Raw genomic sequence first — 24,873 nt, forward strand, 5'->3', positions numbered from 1 at the left:
TGATTGGACGCATTCTTTAGGAAATATGACCACAAGCGCGAAAACTAAAAGTGGTTCCTTAACCCTGCTTTCGAGTAGTAAACACCGCGTTTCCCGGTGGTCTACCCCGTGGTCGTTTATTGACATGCTGAGGATGATCATCTTGCGACCTTAATTCGTTCGCGGATAAAATGTCCACTTGCATCTTCCAATCACGGAATTTCCTGCGTGAGCCATTACTTCCGCATTCCAAGTACTCAGCGCGTGTGAGACAATGATTGGAAAAATCTGGCCGAGTAGAAAATTCATATGCTGACTGATAGGCCTCTGTAATGGGACTGAAAACCTTTTATCCACAAAGTTTATAGATCAAAGTAGAAAGTGTAATCACTTACTCGGTAGATTCGTGTACTCTCACTTCACAATACATGGGAGCAAGAGGTCGAAGCTCTGACAAACTAACGTCCATTCAGGAGAGCATTACTGAAATGAGAAGCTAGCACCCACAGTCGTTCTCGGAAGCCTGGGAATTTAATGTTACCTCCAATGAGACCAATGTTTTCCCAGAACATGGGCTGCAGGTCCTCAGGCAGACATGCTATTGACTCCGCAATTGTCGACGCAAGTCCTGATTGATTTAGGCCTGAAAATCGGTCAAAGCCTCCTTCAAGGCCAAGGATGATTAACTTGCCAATATCATCCGGCCGGAAGATTATTTCTGGCACCGAAAGACGCTCATTCTTCATAACGAGGACTTGTTCTGAACCAAGGGTCATATCTCCGGGCTCAATCAAGCGCCCCTTTCTGCTCGTTGACGTATCAGGAAGAACGTACTTCTGTACGATGGGGTTGTCTAAATCAAACCTATGCAAAGCCGAATAGTCAAGTAAGCGAAAATCATGATTTAATTAAGTCTTGCAAATCGTTCACCGCATCGTCTCAATGTCTTTCTTGAAGTCTGTCGATACATAACAGCAACACTCTTTAACGTGGTTCATGATGTATGTTTCTTCCATCATATTCCACTGACGAAAAGATATCAATTCCTTCAATTGGTTTGTGAGTAGTTTTCCGCCGACGTCCAGTCTGACTACAATTAACAATGACATCCCATAACCAGTGACCAGAAGTGTACAACCTTTTGACGGCAGGCCATGAAATGATGTTGTTGATCATCGGCACAACGTGTGTGAAGCTGAATCCCGAGTCCACAATAAGCATACACTCGGACGGAGGCATTCCTAATAGCTTCCCGTAAGGTATCAAAGATGCGGCTTTGATAAAATAAGCTCTGACGCGTATATTAGTGAGCGAAAGGAGTTCACGCACGAGTACATCGGTGATACGAAGAGAACTCGTATTCTTCGAAGACGAACTGGTCGTATATTTCTTGAATGTTCGGAAGATTGAAGTATGGTTCTGTTAAAATAAGACTGGACTCGGTCGTATTGACCTATACTTGGCTGATATTAGGTACCGTACGTGTTGAGAAGTTGAAAGTGCTTGCCCCTAGAACCTCTTGAGAGAATACACCATCCCAGATAGCTTTTTCTGCATCCCAATCGACAATGTATCCCTAGCAAATAGGAGTTAGCCAGTGTGAATAATGATACGGGTACAACCTTTTCGAAAGGTAATTGGTAGTGCAGTGAGGAGTAGTCTTTGCATTTTGCGATTTCATGACCAAAATAGGTGGCCTTGTCACCTTTAGAGCGCACGATTGCATTTGGAACAAGTCTTATAAGGATTTAGCTCTTTCCTATGGAAATCGAGAGCCGCCAGATAAGGCTCACCTCACAGCCTCTTGTTCGGCGAGGACGCCTGAAGCAATACCTGCTTTAATTGTACTAGCACCATTGTCGAGGATGACTATGTTGTTTTTCATTGCATAGTAGTAGATGCGCTCCTTTTGACGCCCGCCACAAATGATAAAAAGAAACGTGCGAAAATTTCCTTCTGCCGCCTTGCAATTTCCTTTTGCTTTCCGATTCTCTCGTCGAAGCTTCGGTCCTAGTTCAGAACGCCTACCTTATCGCAGCCACTTAGGCTTGCTTCCATCAGAACATTTACCCACCATTCAAACTCTCCTTCTGAACTGTGTTCTCATCCAAAATTATTGTGTAGTTAATAGGTCTGAAATAAATAAGGTCTGTATCGGACATCGCCTTCAATCATCGTCATGCTCAATTACAGATTTTTGTGTGTGGGTTAGCTACTCCGGAACTTTCTCCTTCCTCGTTGAAAAATGTGCATCGTGTTTTGGACCCTTGATCATCCTGATTACTCTCTGTGAGGAAACTGCAGGAAACGAGGCGTTCTGCCTTGACTAACGCGACTCCGCGATATTCCTAGTATTATATGCAGTAATCGAGATGAATATCTAGAGAGGCCTACTAGAAGCGCTCACTTCCATTCCTTCAGACACGAGGCCCATCCAGATAACATCCTTTCCGGGATCGACGAGGTTGGTGGTGGGACCTGGTTTGGTATGAATCGGACCGGAAAAGTAGCTCTACTGTGAGTCAAGTTGTTACCGACTCATCCATCTGCCAAGATATGAAAGAAGGTTTGATAGGACAAATATTACCGAACCTCCAGCAACGTTCAACTCATCGAGGGGGTCATTGGTATCCTCGTTTCTGCTGTCGGATTCGCCAGGGTTGCGTTTGCAGGAAGAAAGTAAAGAACTCTATCCTCGGGACGCTCAATACGCCGGATTCAACATGCTTCTCCTCGCTCCTGTCTCAACCGCGTCTACTGAACTTCGTTATGATGCTTCCTTTGTCACGAATGCAGGGGCCGGTGGTGCCATTTCTTCTCGGCCCCTGTCAGCCATCGAAAAAGCTGGCGGCGGATTCTCGAATGGTATCGATGGCAAAGGGGGAAGCGAGTGGCCAAAAGTCCAGCATGGAATGCAAGAATTTCAAGCTGCGCTTCAAAGCCAATCATTAGACGCGTTAACTGAGGCCGAATTCACCAATCGTTTGTTCGAGCTACTTACGTGCGTTCCTCCTCTCGGGGTCTTGTGGCTTGTAAACATCCTTTCACACTCTTGTTCCATAGCTGGAAATGTCCTGCGCCAGTTACGACGCGTTCTGAACTACGGAACACGGTGGAAGTTGCACCGATCCCGATCACACTGGAAAGTACAAAGTTTTACGGTACGAGGCTTTCAACAGTAGTTCTCATCCGTAGGGATGGGCATGTGTCATTCATTGAGCGTGACATATGGAAAGAAGTAAATGGGATGGTAGAGAGAATGCCAGCCTCCTCGGAACGTAAATTTAACTTCAAACTACATATCGTAACATAGGATATAATGAAAACCCTGAGTGTCATTCGGTCAAGATCGTGGTACATACAACAGTGCGTAAATTCAAAGCGTCGTAAGTCAAGTAAACAGATAAGTGAGGATGCATGGACACAAGCCAAGTCTAAATCAAGAAACGATATGTGCATAAATACCATGGTCTCCAGCCGACACAGGAAAATAAGATGTATATCCAGTATTATTGAGTGTAGTCCACTCCTGGGGCGACACGCCTCCAGGAGAAGCTGAATGGAAGCTCGTTGGACCACTGGATGCCGAAAGAGGAGTCAAGATCTCCGAGTCCGTAGGTGTGTTGCTGTCATAGGCTGGTCGCGAGACTTCACCAGAATCGATACCTCTGAAACCATACTGATTCAACCATACATAATATAATAGCAGACTGGAAAACAACGTACCGCATGACCTGATTCAACTCAGTAATCAGCCTAAAGAGTTGGCACTGAGAGCTCGGAGGATGATGTGAGTATTGGCGGATGTGATGAACAGTACTTTCTAGCTGTTGTGATAGCAAGATATACGTGTGAGCAAGGGCCGGGCTCGTGCGACAAGGGCAGAACGGTGGGTGTGGTGGGCTATTTCCAGAGTAGTGGTCCCCAACGAATGAGCGGCCGTCGTCGCTTCCAGATAAATGGTAGCTATTACCACCGTCAGAGTATGATGAAGGACCGGATCCAGGATGACTGCTATATGGACTAGAAGGAGTCGGAACAGATGTATGATAAGATCCGCTTGTAGTTGAACCGCGGTATGATGAACGCAGGTTTCCTTCGTAGTTAGAAGCCGGGACAGGAGGGTGGACGTCAGATTGGAAGGTATGATAGCGCATGGAAGGAGCGGGAGAGGGAGAGAAGCGAAATAGCTGAGCTGTTTCCGCAGAAGATTCAGTCTTGATTGGTGATAACAAGGTCGAATGTAGACCGTTGGACCCTCTAACATGAGAATGTGATGAATTCTGGTCTTCGACTAGCTCAGGAGAAGGAGCGCGTCGCTTGGGAGTAGGGAGAGTTTTGGTCGCTCGAGAATGCCATTTTTCGCTTGGATCACCATTTCGAAAATTGCTATCCGCCCAGCGAGGATGGGGTTTGCCTATTAACTAAATCAGCGAGTAGTTAAAAGAATGAAAATAAATTGTAGCGTACCGCGCAGTTCTCTCACTAGACTTTCAAGTTCAGCGATCCTATTCCTTAGTCGAGTGGTCTCGTCAATGTTAGGGTCATCTCTAGAAAAGTCCTTCAATCGACTTGCGGCTTTATTGTCACAAGAACGAAACACATACCGCAGAGCTGGGTCATCGACCTCATAGACGCAAAGTCCTGTCTAAAGGACGCGAAAACGAATCATAAGATTTCTTGCAGTACTCATGAGTTTATACTAACCAAGCCAAGTTGAATACATCTTTGACAAGGCCTTTTGCGGTCGCATTTTCGCTTTGTTAACGGTAAGAATACGACAAGAATAGTGGCAAAGTTGACATTGTACCTTGGATGTATGACAGTTCAGACAACTAGCTGTGGTGCCTAACGCATTCGTATCGTCAGTGTGATTGCCAGGCTCCCAACCGTCCAATATGGGACGTACGATTTCTTCGCCTCTTTCTGAAGAAAAGGAAGGAAAGTATAAGAAGAGGACTGTACACACTACACTTCACCTACCGGTGATCTGTGTCTACTGTGAATTCGAGGTCCATAATCTCCCCTTTAAGCTGTAGTGGTGGCTGGTAAGGATCAGTGGTCATCATAGTCAAGAGTGAAAGAGAACAGACCACACAGGAATTTATCGACGTCTATAAGAGGTTCTGGTATATTAAGTAACGAACCAGATCGAGGATACAAGATCATGCCGGCACTTGAACTTAGCGAAAAGAAGAAGGCACAACGATCCTGAGATAGCAGAATCTTTCCGATTTCCTGGATGCAATGCGTGACAAGAAATATACATACTACCGTCACAAGAGGAGCGCAAAATTGAAAAGGGCATTTGCCCAGGAGAATCAAAATAGCGAATACATACATCTAATTAGGAACCGGTAAGTCACACATAGAAAAGACTGTGGTCATGCCTTGATTCTTTTCATTTCACTCTTCCATTTTCCGCAGACCATCTTGAATACATACCTTCCAACTTTTTTCCCCCGAGGGTCTTCAAATCTAAATGCTCATGTTCTAGTTCCCAACAGGTGTTTGATTGTGTTGTGGACCCCCACAGACATCTGAAAAACCGTATGCCGCATTGTTCGGTCAAAACAGAGGTGTAAGTGATGCCGGCATCAAGTCGATCCAGAAGGCCCTACAGAGGGGAGCCAAATTCGCAGCATCCGCAAATCAGCTATTGATACATGTTGTCGGGCCTTTTTCTAAACAGGATGGGCTACAGACGTGTGTTTTGAAGCATGGGAGGAAGGGTTCAAACGTACAGAATCATATAGCCTGTTAGCCCTACAGAGTATACAATCAACATTCCCGCAAATGCCTATACATGTAGATATAAATATAGAAAGGATCTTGATAGATTCAGCAATTGGTCACGAATCGAGGGAAACGTACACACAGGTTGGAAATCATAAGGCGCTTTCAAACACCCGAGCGGTTGCCTCATTTGGCTTCAGATTGATCTTCGTTTCGGTGCAAACTGGACGAGGTGATATTCGTAAGTCAGTTTCTAACGTCGGTGGCGCCTGCACTACCTCGGGGCAAGTTCCAAACCTCAGAAGGCAATTTTCCGGGAGTTCCATCTGATTTATACAGCCTGAGGACGTAATTGTTCAAGGAGCCTTCATCTCCAAACAGCGCGAGAATTGTTCGGGATGTTAAGTCGAAAGCTGCATTGTCATCCTTGGAAAAGCGAGCGTTCCCCGATATCCAACCGCGGAAGGCGGGCCATAAGGGTTTGCGCGGAAAATCAGCAAACTTTCCAAGGTATCGGATACATCGGAATGAGGTTATCTGACTTCTCCTCCCCATCAAGATGGATAATGAACCGGGTCACGTCGTTCACAGAAGCTAAGCAAAAAGGTCAGGTATGAACCGACCCGGACAGCCGAAGCACCTCAGGAGAGGTTCTGTAGCTTCGATGGCATCAGATTCTCTTAATGAACAGTGGAAGAAAGAAGTGAAAACTTGAAATTTTGGGGCATTCATATTTTGTGTTTGGCGAAGTCGAAGATTTGAGAGGAAATACACGGACAATATCCAGTGTTCAAGTCAGTGGTAACAAGTGCACACTGTGCACTGTGTAACGTCGCAGTGGCGTTGAACTTGATGCTCATCCACGTGATTGATTCCATAACGTCCGTCTCAACCTTTCTGTACTGGTCTTTCGTAACCTGGTCCAATTCTCACTGACTGACGACAAAATCAATCATACCCAATCTACGAACGAACCACTAAAAAGTATGACGTCCGCCGTCAAGGATCCAATAAATGAAGAAAACCCAAATTTGTCTCCCACGTCTCCAGCAGAAGATTCAGATACTACTCCCTTGTATCCTACATCTGAACCTGAACCAATTCCTGGCTTGCATGGTGTACCCGTTCGCTGTAAGTTCTGCTCCTTAACATCTGTCATTCAGTCTAAAAGTGACATCTAATGTCAGGGTACGATGTATGTCCTTTACTTTTATTTCGATCGAGACCGTTAAGCTGATGTCTTCTTGAAAGGCTGACCGGACAGAGCCTTACACCAAGATTGTGCCGTTCCAGGAAAGGCATGATACCAGTGTGGAGTAAGCTGACTTCCTGGCGTCTCCCCCGGAGCATTCACCATACGTTGTCAGGTTTTTCTACAAACCGGTAACTTTGTCTGCCCTTGGCATCGGACTAGTCGTATTAGCTTATGTTGCCACCACACAAGATGTGCTAGAGGAAGGGCAAGATAAACGACGTGTGTACGTCCTCACTTATAACCTGTTATATTCGAAGCCTTACTGTCTTGGTGCCTCTTTAGTGGTGCCTATGCCGCGATAGCGTCATTCCTGACGTTCTCCATGATTCAGTTCCGTGACGGTCCATTCATCAGGCCACATCCTGCTTTTTGGAGAATCATTCTCGGGCTCAATCTACTCTATGAGCTTGCGCTCGTGTTCTTACTCTTCCAAGACTTGGATTCTGCTCGCGAAATGATGAAATACCTGGATCCCGACCTTGGGGTTCCGCTTGCAGAGAAAAGTTATGCCGAAGACTGTGCTTTAACTCCTCGTGCCATTTGGAATGCTCTCGACATTTTTTGCATTGCCCACACTTTGGGCTGGTTCGGAAAAGCCATGATCCTTCGAGATTATTGGTTCTGTTGGGTAAGGCGTATCTCTCAAGGCGATGATGCGATAACCAATACTAGTTCATAGATTTTAAGCATTGCTTTCGAGCTCGCCGAGTATAGTCTACAACATCAACTCGCTAATTTTGCGGAGGTACGCACGATATTCGTTACGTTTGGCTCTTCTAATGATCTTTCAGTGCTGGTGGGACCATGTGAGCGTCCTCCTAACATCTTGTGGCCAATAAGCCTTACTAACGAGTAGTTACAGTGGATCTTGGACGTTCTTCTCTGCAATTGGCTCGGTACATACCTAGGTCAGTCCCGTCACAAAGCCGTGTAATGCCTTTTCTTCATGCGCTGTTTTGTTCTCCGCAGGGATGAAAGTTTGTCAATATCTCGAGGTCAAGGTAAGTTCGCAAAAACAGTAACAAGCTCCCAACTTCATGATCTCAATGCACAGTATAGCCGTATGAATGGCGAGGAATACGTCAAACGCGCGGTCTCCGCTCCAAAGCGAAACGCGTTTTGAGCCAATTTTCCCCGCATGACTTCACTGCCTTCGAGTGGGGAACTGCGACAGATTTCACGCATTTCTTTTGTGTCGTCTTGCTATTGTCAGTATTTCTGGCCGCTGAATTGAATCCTTTCTATCTGAAGGTGATCTTGCTGGCTGAAGCTTTTGCCTGTAATACTGATGCGTGCCCTGGATGACTGCAGACTCTGCTATGGATGGAACCTGATCATCCCTTTGTGATTGCTCGACTTGCATTTGTCTTCCTGTGGGCTCTTCCCGCAGTACGAGAGTTATTTCAGTACATAAGTGATCCGCGGTTCGTATCTTTATCTACTGGAGTATCCTCACTACGTCGCTCACTGTCTTCAAGGAAAGCTGTGCGAATGGGCCAACACGTATGGCTTCTACTAGCTACTATTGCTACAGAGTTTTTAGTCATAAAGAAATGGAGCAAGGGTATGTTTGCGCCATTTCCGAAAACTGTCAAATGGGGTTGGGCCATCGGTGTAGCTTTATTGGTCTCTTATTCCATGATACAGGTTCGTTACTGGCGTCATCTGTTCCCATCATTTGGGAGACTTATCTTGTGCTTACAGTTTGGTCTGCCGCAAGCGCGGAAGTATGCCCGAAACCAAAGACACAAATCTAGAACAAAAGCGTCATAGAACTGACATAAAGTAAATTGTCAAAGAGATAGCACCCCCAGAGGCCTCTGATTTTCGGTAATCGACGTATTATAGGATTTACTGTCTGACTACATAGTGTACATCAGTGTCAACTATTGTATTCAAAAATTCGAAAATCACCGTTGTACCTCCCCAGTACGGTTACTCAGTCTTAATTGCCCGGACGCAAATCCCACGTCAGTTCTCGAGGGAGCCTCGCACTTTCTCCGCTGAAGTGGGATCTCTTTCATATTGTAGATCTCGGAGGTTGCAGGGTCGACGAATCCTCCGGGAGCTGAGCGGAAGCGGATGTAAACAAGAACCTCCGCTTTAAACACTGGCAAACTTTCATACAGCCACAGTTGCTTCCCATGTTTAACGCCACCTTAAGCGAGAGTTACACATTATAGACCCGGGTATTGATTACAACTTCATTCCAGGCATCGCTGACAATTCAAAAGAAAAGCTCATGAATCAGGATTATTCTATGACTGCAGCTACCAACTGTTCCATGCTACAACATTGAATTCAACTTGAAACCAATGTTAACTACTATCCAACTTGAAGCATGATACGACACACCAGGATAAATACCCGGTTAAGCCGAGGCTGGAATCACTCGTCTCGATCATCTCAGTCCGAGTATTCTCATAGCATGAGACGTGCTCACGAACCACAACTTCTTGGAACGCCTCCACCTGATATTGGGCCTTATTGATGACTTCGCTGAATGAATTTAGCCTTTCTCGACAAGCAATTTAATTTTTCAAAGCAAAGCTTCTCCTCGGACACCTCCGCAAAAACGATGGAATTTTACAATGTTCTGAGAAGAAATTATGGTGGTTGTTGAGCCGGGTTTACGCATCGCTAGACACTGTGGCGCATTTTCAGGGCAACGACTTGTGACATTTCTTCTACCGTGATCCTATATTGGCCATGTCACTCAGATATGAATGCATAACCTCTTGTCGCTCGATATCTTACCTTATCTTACACCACCACTGAATAACAGTTAAAATGCTTGACATTGAACTTGTTGAAACCTGTTTAATTAGGACAATCAGTGAGTCAAGGTCCTTCGCAACGGTGGCTTGATAGTGCCATACGCCCTCGAAACTTTTGACAGCTAAACATTAGTTATCTTAATCCCACACGTCGAGTTCAAATCCTTATTCCGTTTAGAATGTGTCCAGCGGCACCTCCACAGCTTCAGTGGCATTCCAAGACTATCACAATTCACGTATTTGAGGCTAGATACTCCCTTCTTCGGTATGATATCGGGATAAGTTTATTGATCACTTTATCGTACTATTACTCAAGCAAATAAAGTATGACCCCAGTGGCAGGTTTCAACAGGAAATCTTTGAAGAGGAAAGACTTAGTCAAGATCAAGGTTCAGGTTACACTGTCATATCGCTTGGCAATGATTTTGTCTTTGACAAGGTGACTGATCTTCCTACTATGGCACAAAATTTGGGGTGCATTGTTGAGTCTAGTAGTAATTAGTGGATCTTCATGGCATGAGGACATGAAGAACTTAGTAGAATCAATGTGAATGATAGTCACGGACCTGTATTAATGCTGCCCGAAGCAGGATGAGTATTTGTCATGGCATATCTGGTGGCTGCAATAGTTAAGTCTAGCAGATAACTTGAAAACGACGGACTCGTTTGCCTGGAGGCGCCCATTCTCACTCAAATACATACATGTTGTCGGCTGACTTCATTCCCCTACTTATCTTTAGACTTTGGCAGCTGCTGAGTAACAGAGTTCAGAATTGACAGGATTACGAGTACGGAGGATGTGGGAGTAGCGGGAGTGCACCATCCAGTAACAGCGCTTCACATGATCAGGAAAAGCTTTCACTGAATCGGAGTGAGACTCCTGAAGTCTTCGCGAAGTTGGCGAAGCATAATTTGGGAGAACAACAACAACAGGTACTGCAGTAGTAAGGGCATGGCACACCCCATGTACACGCCGGTGTTTGATTAATCCCAAATATCACGATATTGGCTTGTCAAATTTAAAAGGCTTATACGGTAAATGCACTGAATACTCATTGCATTTCGTTACTTCCTTTTCCCAGCGTTTAATAACATTAACCAGCTTCTAGTGCGTGAACAGTTTCATGACCGACATTTAACTGTTTAAAGGATGAGGTCGATAGACCAACGACAAACTTGACCAGGACTGACCAGGATCAGAGAGATGTTAGGTCCGATATAACTTGATTTGAAAGTTCCTGCCATTCGAGTGGGATCAGTCACGTATGTGGCGCCACGTAGGTTGTTCCAGATTCGTTCCCGAAGTCTGATACTGACGTGGATAACTATTGTCATTGTGAAGAAGCCATACGTCAAGCTCGAGCGTTAGCATTCATTCTTCAGGTCGGCTTCAGGTGTTGAATACTATATAGCCTGCCAGTGAGAAGCTAGATAAGCAATCATTAGGAAATGAGCCAGACTGAGCCAGACAATAACTACGAGAGTGAAAGGTTTTGGCAATGGTATTAGGTGACTGTTGAAGCAAGTATGTACTTGCATCAAAGTTCGTTAGCAGGTCTTTATACCGACATCATGATTATATGGCTACGTTCCCGATGTTGCTCAATATCCTGTTTCTGGACAAAAACTGGCATACAAGGGGCAAGTGACAAAATCGGTGAGTCAGTAATTTCTATAAACGACTCATTGGGATGAAAGTTATGCTATCTCATCCAGCTGTTTTGACGCGGATACCACACGGGAACCATATTGACAGCAGTGGATTCTGGAATATGGTCTCATTTCAGGTCACTGGCAGAATAACGTCGACAGAAAGTAGACCTCTACCGGATTTGATAAGCTCCGGATATTTGAGTATCTCGAATTGCCAGCAGTAATTTGTACGAGTTAGGATGGTGCAGCCGTGAAGGTTGTCCAAATTTCGAAGGCTTTTGAAGGGGAGCACCCAGACTAACACGACATTTTACCCGTTAGATGGTTTTTTTTTGTGGGTTTGCTGCGAGTTTGTTTTGGTTACTGCTCTGTTCAAGAATTGGAAGGTAGAAAGCTGCCTGATGGAATTATGTATAATAAGTACACAATAAGCTAAGACTGCACCCGGAGTATACCGAGGAGTCAGCTATTTTAGCAGGCGATCTGGCGCATTTGACTCGACAGCAAAGATAGATAGGTATACATATGCATGACATGCTTATTCTGAGTATTAATTAGAACAATGGCAGTGGCATAGCCGCAAAGATCCTGCAGAGATAAGATAACAACCCCATCAGACGCTCATGAGCGCTACTCCACCCAACCTGCTCTTTCTGAAAGGCAAAACAACGATGTCGCCCCTTTCCCTCAAGCTTCCTTCATCCCACAATGTCACATTACCACAACGTGTCGACCAGGCCTGAGGAGCTCGAGTTGAGTCCTTCTCCTCAGCCCCAAGATTTCTCAGAGCATCTAGTTGACTCGGTGGTCAGTTCCTTTATTTTTCTCTTTTTTTCTTCATTGTTAATTCCAACACGTTCAGTATCGAGATCATCCTTCTACCGCTCATTTCGACAACTTTTCTAAGGAACGATTATCTAGTCAAGGATTTAGCGCCAAATTCACGTCTCAGACTTCACGAACAAAGAAACTCATCGTGACATCTATCGTAGCCCTTGTCGTGATTATTGTCGCTGTCACGGTTCCTGTTTATCTGGTTACTACTCGCCATAGCTCATCCTCAACTGGATCACAAAGCCCTGGTTCTAGCTCCCAAGTTGCAACTTCTGGAATATCCGGTAGCTTGATAGAAATGGAAGACGGAACCAATTTCACGTACATGAATAGTCTTGGTGGTGACTGGGCCGCTGATCCGACTCAGCCTTTTCTTCCTGGCGGAAAGGCCCAGAGTTGGAGTCCGCGCGTAGGTGCGGACGAATGGATATGGGGCGAAAATGTTGCGCGAGGAGTGAACCTTGGGTATGTCACACCATTTTCGATTCCCATCTTCGAACTTTACTAATAATCGCTCAGAGGCTGGTTAGGTTTGTCTTTTGTGCCACCGAAATCTTGCTATCAAGTCTAAATCGCGGTAGTTACGGAACCTTTCATCGTCCCCAGCCTGTACGAAAAATACGTCAACAACAGCCAGAACATCACTGTGTTAGATGAATGGACACTATCTCTTGCCATGGGCTTAGATTTGGCCTCGGAGATGGGACATCACTATGAGACTTTTATCGTGAGTTGTATAGTATATCATGTCAAGTTAACATAGTCGAACCTGTATGTCCACAGACTGAACAAGATTTTGCGGAAATCGCAGCAGCCGGTCTCAATTGGGTACGAATACCGATTGGATTCTGGGTGAGTCTTAAGCCGTCACGCTATCAATTATATCTTTGTCTGACGACTTTGGCAGGCAATCGAGGCTATCAACGATGAACCCTTCTTGGTCGGTACCTCTTGGACATACTTCCTCAAAGCGTCAGTTCTGGAACTTGCTATATCTGAACTACCTTCTTGCTAAGCCTTGAACGCAGAATTCAATGGGCGAGAAAGTATGGCATTAGGATTTATCTTGATCTTCACGCCCTTCCAGGAAGTCAGAACGGCTGGGTGAGCATCGTTTAAATGGGCCTTTCGTGTGTGTGTGTTGACATCTCTTTGACCTCCAGAACCACTCGGGTAAAAGTGGGGACCTTTTTGGAGTTCCGCGAAACTGTTACTGACCAGAGATATGATCAACAGGCGGTTCTGTGAATTTGTAAGACCTAAAGTTGGTTGTTATCTACGGTGTTTTTAACTCACTTGAACGTCCGTGACCTTCTAGCATGGTAAATCACATCTTCTCATGAAGTCCGTTCGTCGAACTCTAAATCTCTTTCTCTCCCTTCAGAACGGAGTCATGGGAATTGCGAACGCTCAAAGGACCCTCACCTATCTCCGAATCCTGGTTGAATTCATCAGTCAAGATCAGTATCGAGATGTGGTTCCCGTGTATGTAGACTGACTCTCCTATAGAAGTATACTGTGTTAATTCGGTCTCCATGCGATGCAGCCTAGGTATTGTAAACGAGATTCTTTGGGGCACGATCGGAGAAACCTCCGTGCAAAGCTTTTATTATGCTGCGTACGACACAATCAGGCAATCTACGTATGTCGTTCACCTCCTCTCCAATTGAGGCTCTAATGCTTACAATCGACTTGCCGTGCCTCTCATTCTACTAAGAGGAATCGGTTCGGGGGCTGGTCCATACATTGCCATACATGAAGGGTTTCAAGGAGTAAGTTCGGGGGTTACTTTTTCGAGTGTGCGCTAACTGATGTGCCAACAGCCTGCGATATGGGAAGGGTTCGTTTCACCGTTTCATTTAGTCAATACCTTCTTACGGAACATGAAGATTTTTATCTGGTGCCGATCGTCTTGCTCTGGACCAGCATCCCGTGAATTATCCTAATCTCGCTTTAGTTGAATTCTTGATCTAATAGTTTACTTCCCAGTATTTGGCTTTCATGGGTGACACCAGCTCGTAAGAACGTTTTGTCATCTCGCAGGTTTCATCTAATCATTGTTCCATCAGAGTCGATGCCATGGCCACTAAGCCCTGGTTCGTGGCTCGAGCTCCGATCGAAGATGGTGTGTCTGACACATGTGGATTATTTGTCAGTGAGTGGGCCATTGCGACCAACCAATCCTCAAAGGCTTTCGGAATTACACTCGGGGGTGAATTTTCTACTGCTATCAACGACTGCGGTCTATGGTATGTCTAATAACACCTATTATTTCACTCGAATCAAGAAAATCTTCATTATTTTGCAGGCTCAACGGTATAGGACCCGGATCTTCAAATCCCGAATGCCCTATGTGGGACGACTGGGCGGTACCTATACAAATGCTTGTATTCTGAATATTTTCGAGGGCTCAGTTTTCCCCTATAGTCCTATAACGCGTCAACCATTGCTAGCCTTAAACAGGTTACGCTAGCCACCATGGATGCGCTTCAAAACTTCTTCTTCTGGACATGGAAGATAGGGAATTCCACCGTGCTTGGCACATCTTCAAGTCCACTGTGGCACTACAAATTGGGATTGCAACAAGGATGGGTTCCGTCAGGTCAAGTAGCACGACGCGCACCCCAAATTTATCTTGTACTCATTTCTTCAAACATAGATCCCCGTGAGGCTGTTGGACACTGCGAGTCTGTTTTGAGTTCATCGGAAATATTTGACGGAAGTTATCCAGTCACGGCTACTGGTGGTGTACGTACTGAAGATTCATTCATTAAATGATAGGTTTTGACTAGTGTACGGTATATAGGCCGGAGCAGGAACTGTCCTTCCCGCACAAACCTCTTCGCATGTGTTTCCACCTCCATCCTTGGCCCCCTCATTCGCTGAGACTCAAATGACATTACTACCAACATACACCCCTACAGGAACGGTTAAGACCCTTTTTGCTCCTATTTTTACCTCTGCGCCATCAGCAAACGTTGGAACAGGATGGAATAACACTGCTGATACCTCTTCTGCATATGTGTATGAAACTTCTTCTTTCATCCGTATAGCCCTGCCCTCTGATCATGACTTCTCAAAGGCCTGTCGCAGGATGTTCGTATCCAGAGTACGTGCATATACTCTTCGCTCAGCCAAGTTTGTTGACCATCTGAAAACTTCTCTACAGCTCATGGGACGCCGTTAATACTTCTCTTCCAGCGACACCTTGCACAGGTTGACATCTACAAATATCACGCTTCTGTATTTTTTTCAAGCCTTGAAGTTACAATATCATTGCACACAACTGACCATCCATATTCCTGAGCTCTTTCGATTCTGTCGTGTTCCGCACATAGATTTCCACACATAAATTTCCACTATTTTTTATAGCTTACAGTTATATTGTTATGCTGCGTAAAGTACAGCAAATCAACCACCGTCCTTCAGATCTTTTAGTAAGATGCATGTAAAACGTTAGGATAGCCCAGAGCTGGCCTAGAGCAACTTGCACGTCATTGAAGAGTTATGGGTTATTGATTTGCTTCTTGAGTTATTGGTATTTGGGATGAGGTCACGATGGTTAGGGTACGACTGATCACATTCTGAAGAGAGGGTAAGTAAAGGATCAACAGTACGAATACTTTGAAAAGAATCAGAGACTTGAATGGTTCCCGAAGGAAAGCCAACCCAGGGTATACCAAGGTACACGTCGAAATGAATTTTGCAGATGATTTTCTATCATTTGTGACGGTGAATAATATAAACAGAACTCACCATCGGTATTTTGACTAATTGCTCTGAGACGGAAGGAAGCAGGAAGGAAGGAGTAAACGTGCTCAAAAAAACCTTTTGAATTTTTCTCATATTTGCCAATGTGTTGCTACGGCTTCGAGTCCACGTGGTATCGGGACGCCTTCTGGAACGACAGGGACTCAACGACGAACCAAGACGAATCCATAATACACAGGGCGGTTCCCAACCAGCTCCACTTTTGTTCAAGAGCTCCCATATTTAATGTTCGTGTCCTCCCTAATGCTCAGCTGATGGACTATCTATATCCAACCTGAGGTCATAAGGCCTCCTACTTCCGTCACGATGGAAGGCGGATTTTTTCGTGCCGATGTATATAGGTGTGTTGCAAACTGGAAAGTATTTTCTTTAGAAGCACCCTTCCTTCCGAGTTCAACATGGCCTCTGGTTCCCCAAGTCTTGAGAAGACGGATATCGTGCTGGAGGAGCAAGCGAATTCTGCCCCCTTCAGTGAGGAAGATCCTCTTCCACCTGAAGGATCCGATGAACGTATCCTTGCTGAGCGAAGGCTGGTGCGAAAACTAGACATGCGAGTCTTGCCTACCATCGTCCTGATCTTCATCATGAACTACATCGATGTAAATTTTACTCGACTATCAGCCTTCACTGCGATATTCACTGAATCCTGCGGTAGCGAAATGCTGTGACAACCGCAAGATTGAAGGGTTTGGAACAAGACCTTCATTTGTCAGGTGTGTGTATATCTATCTGCGTCTCGGTAGTGATCGATTTTATGAATTCTCACAGATCTACAATACAACGTCGTTCTGTCTATTCTCTATGTATCGTATTGTCCGGCACAAATACCTTCAAACATGGTATGTTCTCTTTTATCTTCAACTCCCTTCGTTCAACTTCGTTACACCAGGCTTTGAACTGGATTACAAGGTCCGTTTTTCCCCCCGTTTGTGTACGAGAGGGTAACACCAATCAATTGCTCGTAGACCCTCATTGTACATTGGAACGTGTGTTGTTATATGGGGTCTGATTAGTACGCTAACTGGAGTGCGTTATTGTTGCCGTGTTTTCGCACACTACCTCACACCCTTGCTATAGATAACTCAATCGTACGGGGGTATCCTCGCTATTCGCCTATGCATTGGTATTCCCGAGGTAACTCTGTTCAACTAATATGCGCATCTTCTATGTCAATCTATCTTTATCAGAGCGCGTTTTATCCTGGTGGTGAGTTATATCTCAAAATTCGAAACTTATAAGCCGTCTCAAATGAAGGAAAAGCCATCTACCTGTTGTCACGCTGGTACACCAAAAAGGTTGACATGACCATGAAAAATACCCTTTATATAAGCTCAATATCATTCAGGAGCTTGCTTTTAGATCTGCCATTCTCTATGGCGGCCTTCTTATTTCGAACGCCTTTGGAGCGGTAAATCTCAGCGCAAGAAATTTTTCTCCCAAGCTGAATGTTTCGGTAGCTCATGGCCGCAGGTATCCTTGCCAATATGGAGGGGAAACTTGGCATTCGTGCTTGGAGATGGTTTGTACCTACACCTCATGTCAAAAATCGTGAGCTTATCCATCTTCATTAGGGTGTTCTTCATTGAGGTGAGCGAATTGGCCTTCTCATTCATTCATATGTTCAAATGGTTTTAGGGCTCGATTACAATGTTCATCGGGTTGAACGCCATGTACGCGAAGTCGACCTAGATAAATTTACGGTTTCTGACCTTTTTCAAAGGTGGTTATTGCCAGATTATGTATGTGTAGTCTTACTGTGTAGGTGATTCTGCCGCATTGTGACGCCTTCTTATGTCCTAGCCTATAAACACACGATGGGTCTCTCCGAAGGATCGGCGACTGGCTCAAGCACGTCTTGCAGACGATGCAGGTGAAGCAGACAAAGACAGTGCTGGCGATTCGTGAATGATTATTACTACGTCGTTGATGATGATGAACCTAAGCCTTACTTGCAGACCCCTCAAAGGCCTTTTGATGGCCATTCAAGATCCCAAAGTCTGGGTTTTTGCAATCATGAACACAGCACAGCTCCTCGGGTTGAGTTTCGTGAATTTCTTCCCCACGTAGATTTGTTTTATATCTCAACTTCATTCGAGGTCTAATCGTTGCATCTAGATTGACCTCCACTCTCGGATTCAGTACTACCGTTTCATTGTTGCTTGCAGCGTATGTTCCTTTTACCCGGATCTCATGTTCAGTTGGCGCAGTGCTTAGTACTAGTGTACTTTAGGCCCCCATGGATCTTGTCGACCATAACATGCTGTCTCAATGCCTGGCATGCTGGTATGTATATCTGACACTGTTCAGGTTGGTTGGTATCTTATTATCATAGATCGTACTGGCGGGAGGTTCTTCCACCAAAGTGCGTGGTGGTGGGGAGTCATGGTTGGTTTTATTATCTCTCTCGCTACTAACAATAATGGAGCGCGATACTTCTCCATGTTCCTCATGGCTTGTGGATATGGTGGTGAGTATATTGTCTCAGGCATGCATGCGGGTTTATATATTCAATTATAGGGTTCGCAATGACCCTTGTCTGGGTATCTAGCACCTTTCCTCGTCCACCGGCGTCAGTTTCTCCCTGTCATCACTCGCGTCATGTATCTCTAACCACATGTACAGGAAGCGAGCTGCTATCATCGGTATCGTGAATGGCGTTGGGAATATAGGCAACCTGTACGCAAAATCTCTTCCCTGATTTTACCTGTCATGAATCTATCTTTCAGAATGGGATCTTATACCTGGAAAGCTGAATGGGGGCCCGATTACCATCAATCTATGATTATTTCGTTCGTTGCTTTGGTCATTTCCACCATCCTCTCTCTGAGTAAGATTTGAATTTGAACTGAAAACCGCTGTCTCATATCTTCTGTCGTAGTACTTCGACAATGGGTCATTCGAGATAACAAGAAACTAGACGAAGACGAAAAGAGGAGTCTGAACGACGCAAATCGCGCCCGGGTTGAAGAAGCAGCTCGCCTTGAGGGTATAACATTCGATCAAGCAATGCAACGAAGGAAAGGATTCCGTTATTTGTACTGAATTCATACACAATTCTCTACTGCGCGAAGCAGATGTAATATTATTGAATAGTACAGTGTCATTGTACACGATTGATACCATTCTTTAGGCCATAAGTGGAATCTCACCTAGTCGAAGCCGAGCCGCAGCAAATGGCACAAGATTGGCTTTGAACTTATCCCCGACACAGGTATTAGGACTAGCAGGGGGAGGGGCAGCAGTACCGTTAACGAGATTCCATTCAATTTGGCAAGCTGTCACTGGAGAGGGGGACGATTATGACAACACAACGAGCAGTAGGCCAGAAGCACTGACCGGTCATCAAAACGGGCTGAGAATCGGGGGCCCAAATATATTGTGGCAGAATTGTTGTTACATTAGTCTTGTCCACAAATCTAATGGTCGAGGGATCAATCGCCAGACGCCACTCACTAGTGGGCAGAAGTGTATTGTCCAAAGTGTGGTTGTCGGTCTGAAACGATCGCGCCATTAGTCGGATATTTCAGGATCATCGGTTCGTCTTACCGAAGTAAAGAATGAGGTGGGTGCATCGGGGAACAAGGTTTCGGCATCAGAAAGAGCCTGCTGACTCCTCAAGCCAGGAGCAGAAGTTTTGTTGAAGGTTATCTCAAGCGCATAGTTGAGAGGTCCTTTCGTGATAGCGACAGAGCCATTGTAGCGAGGGATCACTTGAATTTGGTCATCTAGGAACAGCTGCAACTTGGTGACACCGGGCGAGACCTAGAGAGCAAGCTGGATGAGTATGAATATTTATTCTAGACAAGTTTCATGTACAGTGATTGTATGAAGATTCATAGAATCTGGCTCCAGCAAAATAGGTTCGCTGCCAGCTATGCTGATCGTGCTAGAATTACTGAGAGCCCAGTCGGGAACCCGGATATGGAAATCAAACGATTTCAACGCAGAGATTGTGTAATCTAAGGTGGTACTAAATGGATATAATGTATCTACCGCAACTTGATTGAGGAAAAACTTCAGTAGAATGCCATTTTGAAGAACTCGTAGGAACATACCAGTGACGTTGTTACTACCCGCTAAAGTTCCAGTATAGGTAGAGGGACCAAGGAGAGCGTGGACTAAGGATGTGCTATTCTGTCTGGTGAAGAAGCTGTGCATCCAGAATTTCGGATATGCCGCAGGGTGGTTGACCGTACAACAAGGGTAATTCCTGAGACTATTGTAAACCAACATTGACATCAACGATTAAAACACGCACGGTTCAAACCCGAAGACATTTGAATTCGGGCCATTATTAACCCAAGGAAAGGGATCCATATTTTGCGCCCACACTTGGTTCACTATGAGTTCTCAGTCAGTGACGTGGCTGGGATCCGAAAGATGGCTGGAATGCCTTGTTGATCATATTGATGCGCTATATCGAATGCAGATCATTTCGTTTACTTACTTAAAGACAAAAGCAAAAGAGAGCTTACACCACCAATCGTAGAATATTCCCGCAGGAAGTGCATTGTATGCTAGAGAAAGAGTTCAACTTTTCTCATGTGCTTTGAGATACCAAAGGGCCTACCTAACTTCTCAACCCGGTCAGCAACGGAATTATTACCGAGAATTCCATAGACCGTTGCAAGCGAGAAGATTTGTTCACTAAACAAGGTTCCTTAGAATACACGAACAAACAGGCAGCTTTGAAAAAAGCGAACCTACACAATGGCACAGAGTTCGGTCCTGACGGTATAAGCTAGCTTCAGCACTTTGATTCTCATGAGCGAGTTTTCAATTTACCCCCGCGAAGGATCGAGTCCAGCAATATGTTCATCGGCCGAGAAGGTCCCTGATTCTCGACCATGATAAGTGTAGACCAAGTCCATGCGTTCCCAAGTACTATCGATATCTGAAGGATCAAATGTGAACCGATAGGCAAGAGCCTCCGATTTGAGTGCTAAAGAGGAATTCGTTAGTGCGTTAACTTGCTTCGAAATAGATGTCTGACCCTCTGCAGTGTTAACACCATGGCTGAAAAAAAACATCAGATCATAAGTGAGTGAAATGACCAGCTTTCATTGTGAGCAAATTTACTAACGTCTGCATATTCAGATCAGCCAGACCGGGTGCAGTCTTTGGAAAGATATCAGCTGTAAACCAGTCATCCTTCCATGAGAAACCTGCATTGCGAACAAGTTTCATGGTCTCAATTAATTGCGACTCTTGACCTAGAGCATATGCTAGTTTGTCTCTACGCTTTCATCCGTAGAAGTTTTATTTACCTTCAGGATAATTATCATATAGCCATTGCAATGAATAGAGCATTTCTTCCCAGCGAACGTATTGATAATCATACTGGAAACCAAGAGAGGGATCGCCTTGTGTATTATTAGCAAAGATATCGTGCACCGCGGCGGTAAATTTGTGCATGGCGTTGACGATACGGCCAGTTTGAGTAGGGTCTGCTTCGGCGTATTGCTACGCAAAAAAAATGAGCTCCACCTGTTCAAACGACACATCATAGGCAAGGCACTCACCACTAGACCCAGTAGTAGAAGGTACCGAGGCCATACGAGGCGAGGCTCAGAAGCATTGTCAACAAATGGTTCAGGGCCAAGCCAGCCGTCATCTTGCTGATTGTCCAAAGTCCAGTCAAGAAACTTTTGAACTTGGTCAATAAGGCGATCGTCTTGCAGTTGAAATGCTAGGGCAACCATCCCATTACTGAGCAACGGGCAAGTCACGGATTGTCGCAAATATTCAATGATGATACTTACAACCAGTAAGGAGCCGATTCATGCATCTCGCTATACTCGATAGATCCACCTTCCATCCAGATTGAGCCATTGACACTATGGTGAAGCATTTGCGCTGAGAGTAAAATTTCATTGAGAATCAACGTACTAGCTGTCAAAATCACGAAGATGTCCAGCTAGACCGTTGGCTTGAACATTGGCCTGATCTAACGCCCAGCCCGTCGGTTTGATTAACCCGGTCGGGACTCTCGTGAATAGCGGAGATACCACTATTTGAACATGTTCAGATGCAATTATCGCTTTGCAAGATTAGGATACATACGAGCGGCTGATGACAGTTGTAGCTGTAGACACGATGCAAGCAAAACAAGTTTCAACTGGGCAAGGGCAGAAAATCAGCAAAGAATGTGCTACAAGGAGGAGCTTGAGACTTGCCATTTTCACAAAAATTCCCCACTCCTCTCGACAGCTTCGCCCTATATATGCCCTATGCTACGTTCGATGCAGCGCCAATTGAATTTGGAGGAAGAAAAAGCATATGGACCATATCCAAGAGCATCAAAAATATTAGTGGTGGCCCGTGGAAGAAAGGTCAACTGATGCATCAGTTGACTGAGCGAGAGATTGGAGCCCGGGGGGCCGTGGTAGAGGGCAGAGAACATAATGAGATGGAATGAGTTGAATGCTTTAATCGTTCAACATGCATGATAGTTGCGGGCCGGATTCGGAAGCACCGGCGACGGGGCGTCTCATTATTTCTTTTGTAATGACAGCAACCCGTGCGATGCACGATGAGCAGCTCAGTTCCGCTCGGGGCGTCCCTCTCGCTCTCTTCGCCCGTGCAATGAGAAATCTGAAAGAGCAAGAATTATTAATGTAAGTGCTCAGCCAATCAAAAGATCCGGTCAATTCAGCGACGAATCCGAGTCGTTTGTAGTATAGACTAGCAGCGACCCTTGCGACGCACGATGAGAAGCTCAGTTCCGCCCACTCGCTCCGTTCGCCCGTGCAGTGAGAAATGGGAGCAACCAATCAGAATATCCTACCAATCATATGTCGAGGACAAGAGGCCTTCGTTTGTATTATAGATTTGTCTTTGTCTTGAGACAACTTTTGTTACAAAAGATTACTGCTCGTACACAAACATATTTATCAGTCCCTCAATAAGCTGATCTCTTAGCAGATCAACTGCTTCTAGTCCTTCCAGAGAACAGTCCATACAGATTGACGATGTGCTCGCCGTTAATTTCCGTAACTGCAACATCATTATCTTCAGCAGACCAAGAACATCTGCAGAGCTGCCGACATGAGTATTCTTCGCACTGCTGCCTTTGAGGGCGGCCCCGCTGTAATGAATGAATGAACGACTCTCAGCTTGGTGAGATGCAGTCCGCCATAAGTATCTCCAGGATTCTTGGCAAGAAGTGTGTTGTAGAGCCTTTCGACTTGAATTGTGGTATCGCCCTGGCGAACTAGAAGAATGTAGTACTGGAGGAGAGGAGCTGATATTCCTCCAAGCTTGTGTTAGCCTGTGGTGAGCAGCGAGAAATTGCATCCGTCTCTCGACATTTATTGTCGGAGGAAATATTGGTTGGGGTTCTGGAATATAGTCTCCGTCATTATCAGAGGTCTGCGGCATATCGATCAAGATACGGTAGTAGACTACTCCGAGCAGAGTAGCTAGGGCTGGATGGCGCCTATGTTGCTCCAGCATGCGAACGAGAAAAACGCCAGGTACGTGATTGTACCATAGTATTTTGGTGACTAGTTTCTGGACTAAATAATGCAGTAATGAAGGATGATCGCAAGTCAAAGCGATCAATAATAGTCTTGAATATAATTCGTCGGTTTCGTCCGATATTTCGAGAGGTTCCTCGAGCAAGGAGGGTGAATCAAGGTCTGGCTTATTGTTACCAGACATGGGAATGAGTGTGGCGGATGAAGCAGCAGATGAAGTGCCGCCTTTTTCTGATTTCCGTGGAGTAGGGAACCGAAGGGTGCGACATATTTGGTGTATAGCCCAGCATTCGAATGAGCGGAAGGAATATTTATGCGCCATTTCTGCGATGTTCAAAAGACGATAGAAAGAAAGTGAACGAAAGTCGACATAGCAGTCTGTGTAAGACTCATCAAAGTCATCTTCGGGATTAAGATAGAAATCTGGAGGACTGCAAGAAGGCGGTGAGAAGGCGCGGGTTATTTGAAGAAATACCGACTCACAACGCATGTAGCACCCAGAGAAGATCTTTGAATTTCTCTGGGTGAGAGCGAATAATCAGTGGGTTTGCATCACTAGCTCCTAGAGAGATGCCAGAACGTCGAAACCAAAGTTTTCTTTCAAAAGCCGAGCCGTCTCTACAAATCACGAGCTTGTGAACCTATAATCGATGATTTTCAGCATCGTTGAACAACATGTCCAGACTTTGAAAACACTTTCGTACCTTAAACAGAGTGTCTTCTGCTCTCAAGATACAGCAGGTATCATCATTCGACGCTGAACTGTAGTAGTCGCCATCACGAACAGCCAAGTTATCATGCTCACTCCTCGTGGTATTATTAGAGATCGTACCGCGAGTGCGACGTCTCTGTAAGATTTTCCTAGTCTGTGGCTTGCCAGTGCTACGGGACAATTTTTCATCCGCAATATTGCTTTGATTACGGATGGTGCTCCTGGATTCCCGATGGAAGTGCCCCAGAAAAAGCGCAATCCTGCTATGGAGAGGATTGAGGATCCTGGAGATATCGAACATTGGTCCTCAATGTCGTGGATACTGGTACTCTGGCTTCCAGTGTGCACGATTAGCACTGATCGTGACGAGCGCTGACGCGACAAGTTCGAGTCAAGATGTGGTCGGTGTAAGAGAATGAACTTTGTACATCCAAGAACGTTGGATCCCAGCCTCTAGTAAGTAGGCTCAACATGTCATGTACACGTGTAGGGGCGACGGTCTTCTAACGGTTGGTTTCAACGTGTACAAAAAGGAGAAAACGTTGAAGAAACTGATAAACTCCTGGCGTATGTTCCAGGAACTTTCTATATTTAAAAGAGTCTTCCTGCAAATATGACGATTATTGTCCCTCCTGAGCAGTCTTAACTGATTGTAGAAGACTGACTATGATGTAAAGT

General features: G+C 45.2%; 8 protein-coding genes across 8 annotated transcripts; 4 read left to right on the top strand and 4 right to left on the bottom strand.

Moving 5' to 3' along the window:
- Nucleotides 1-58: 58 nt before the first annotated feature.
- Nucleotides 59-1,864, bottom strand: C8R40DRAFT_1163213 (actin-related protein Arp6; the record flags this gene model as incomplete). Its single annotated transcript, XM_046230345.1, has 10 exons — nucleotides 59-317; nucleotides 375-437; nucleotides 487-622; nucleotides 671-843; nucleotides 910-1,065; nucleotides 1,118-1,253; nucleotides 1,309-1,432; nucleotides 1,487-1,555; nucleotides 1,602-1,716; nucleotides 1,773-1,864. The coding sequence occupies 10 exons, from the start codon at nucleotides 1,862-1,864 to the stop codon at nucleotides 59-61; spliced, it is 1,323 nt and encodes a 440-aa protein (XP_046081435.1).
- An 84-nt stretch (nucleotides 1,865-1,948) lies between these two features.
- On the top strand, nucleotides 1,949-3,331 carry C8R40DRAFT_1127057 (DUF833-domain-containing protein). The gene is made up of 5 exons (XM_046229045.1): nucleotides 1,949-2,126; nucleotides 2,192-2,268; nucleotides 2,332-2,496; nucleotides 2,555-2,980; nucleotides 3,043-3,331. Exons 2-5 carry the CDS (start codon nucleotides 2,225-2,227, stop codon nucleotides 3,290-3,292), a joined length of 885 nt encoding a protein of 294 aa, XP_046081436.1. The 5' UTR covers nucleotides 1,949-2,126; nucleotides 2,192-2,224; the 3' UTR covers nucleotides 3,293-3,331.
- Nucleotides 3,332-5,063, bottom strand: C8R40DRAFT_1127058 (uncharacterized protein). Its single transcript, XM_046229046.1, has 8 exons — nucleotides 4,963-5,063; nucleotides 4,889-4,905; nucleotides 4,790-4,827; nucleotides 4,687-4,737; nucleotides 4,587-4,627; nucleotides 4,450-4,529; nucleotides 3,706-4,396; nucleotides 3,332-3,647 (listed from the first exon to the last, which is right to left on the bottom strand). Exons 1-8 carry the CDS (start codon nucleotides 5,046-5,048, stop codon nucleotides 3,419-3,421), a joined length of 1,233 nt encoding a protein of 410 aa, XP_046081437.1. The 5' UTR covers nucleotides 5,049-5,063; the 3' UTR covers nucleotides 3,332-3,418.
- A 1,638-nt stretch (nucleotides 5,064-6,701) lies between these two features.
- Nucleotides 6,702-9,061, top strand: C8R40DRAFT_1212729 (phosphatidylserine synthase 2; the record flags this gene model as incomplete). The annotated part of the gene is made up of 13 exons (XM_046233202.1): nucleotides 6,702-6,846; nucleotides 6,903-6,910; nucleotides 6,967-7,031; nucleotides 7,083-7,193; nucleotides 7,253-7,598; nucleotides 7,650-7,715; nucleotides 7,762-7,776; nucleotides 7,833-7,878; nucleotides 7,940-7,971; nucleotides 8,030-8,221; nucleotides 8,282-8,394; nucleotides 8,449-8,617; nucleotides 8,675-9,061. The coding sequence occupies 13 exons, from the start codon at nucleotides 6,702-6,704 to the stop codon at nucleotides 8,741-8,743; spliced, it is 1,377 nt and encodes a 458-aa protein (XP_046081438.1). The 3' UTR covers nucleotides 8,744-9,061.
- Nucleotides 9,062-12,532: 3,471 nt separating this feature from the next.
- On the top strand, nucleotides 12,533-15,455 carry C8R40DRAFT_1000518 (glycoside hydrolase family 5 protein; the record flags this gene model as incomplete). The annotated part of the gene is made up of 20 exons (XM_046222747.1): nucleotides 12,533-12,699; nucleotides 12,754-12,764; nucleotides 12,816-12,961; nucleotides 13,018-13,086; nucleotides 13,142-13,206; nucleotides 13,263-13,338; nucleotides 13,398-13,430; nucleotides 13,619-13,719; nucleotides 13,781-13,876; nucleotides 13,952-14,006; nucleotides 14,058-14,074; nucleotides 14,124-14,190; nucleotides 14,212-14,252; nucleotides 14,391-14,483; nucleotides 14,543-14,603; nucleotides 14,662-14,836; nucleotides 14,894-14,982; nucleotides 15,041-15,258; nucleotides 15,317-15,343; nucleotides 15,404-15,455. The coding sequence occupies 20 exons, from the start codon at nucleotides 12,533-12,535 to the stop codon at nucleotides 15,453-15,455; spliced, it is 1,659 nt and encodes a 552-aa protein (XP_046081439.1).
- Nucleotides 15,456-16,403: 948 nt separating this feature from the next.
- C8R40DRAFT_1175823 (major facilitator superfamily domain-containing protein) lies at nucleotides 16,404-19,047 on the top strand (the record flags this gene model as incomplete). The annotated part of the gene is made up of 22 exons (XM_046232393.1): nucleotides 16,404-16,604; nucleotides 16,661-16,718; nucleotides 16,774-16,844; nucleotides 16,895-16,914; nucleotides 16,971-17,031; nucleotides 17,083-17,139; nucleotides 17,193-17,211; nucleotides 17,260-17,300; nucleotides 17,351-17,413; nucleotides 17,463-17,524; nucleotides 17,577-17,592; nucleotides 17,641-17,675; nucleotides 17,726-17,744; nucleotides 17,806-17,906; nucleotides 17,961-18,068; nucleotides 18,121-18,171; nucleotides 18,236-18,288; nucleotides 18,338-18,472; nucleotides 18,523-18,574; nucleotides 18,628-18,681; nucleotides 18,732-18,832; nucleotides 18,884-19,047. 22 exons carry the CDS (start codon nucleotides 16,404-16,406, stop codon nucleotides 19,045-19,047), a joined length of 1,542 nt encoding a protein of 513 aa, XP_046081440.1.
- On the bottom strand, nucleotides 18,853-22,315 carry C8R40DRAFT_655307 (uncharacterized protein). Its single transcript, XM_046235785.1, has 21 exons — nucleotides 22,182-22,315; nucleotides 22,069-22,123; nucleotides 21,895-22,015; nucleotides 21,768-21,842; nucleotides 21,528-21,714; nucleotides 21,273-21,468; nucleotides 21,089-21,218; nucleotides 20,999-21,021; nucleotides 20,791-20,947; nucleotides 20,713-20,733; nucleotides 20,576-20,652; nucleotides 20,481-20,522; nucleotides 20,399-20,419; nucleotides 20,264-20,345; nucleotides 20,061-20,215; nucleotides 19,822-20,003; nucleotides 19,552-19,767; nucleotides 19,342-19,498; nucleotides 19,155-19,286; nucleotides 18,985-19,063; nucleotides 18,853-18,918 (listed from the first exon to the last, which is right to left on the bottom strand). The coding sequence occupies exons 1-20, from the start codon at nucleotides 22,182-22,184 to the stop codon at nucleotides 19,050-19,052; spliced, it is 2,046 nt and encodes a 681-aa protein (XP_046081441.1). The 5' UTR covers nucleotides 22,185-22,315; the 3' UTR covers nucleotides 18,853-18,918; nucleotides 18,985-19,049.
- A 325-nt stretch (nucleotides 22,316-22,640) lies between these two features.
- C8R40DRAFT_655549 (uncharacterized protein) lies at nucleotides 22,641-24,733 on the bottom strand. Its single transcript, XM_046235786.1, has 3 exons — nucleotides 24,188-24,733; nucleotides 23,967-24,124; nucleotides 22,641-23,914 (listed from the first exon to the last, which is right to left on the bottom strand). The coding sequence occupies exons 1-3, from the start codon at nucleotides 24,494-24,496 to the stop codon at nucleotides 22,873-22,875; spliced, it is 1,509 nt and encodes a 502-aa protein (XP_046081442.1). The 5' UTR covers nucleotides 24,497-24,733; the 3' UTR covers nucleotides 22,641-22,872.
- Between the last annotated feature and the right edge of the window lie 140 nt (nucleotides 24,734-24,873).

Source organism: Lentinula edodes (genome assembly GCF_021015755.1).
Source record: "Lentinula edodes strain Le(Bin) 0899 ss11 chromosome Unknown C8R40scaffold_46, whole genome shotgun sequence".
NCBI lineage: Eukaryota > Fungi > Basidiomycota > Agaricomycetes > Agaricales > Omphalotaceae > Lentinula > Lentinula edodes.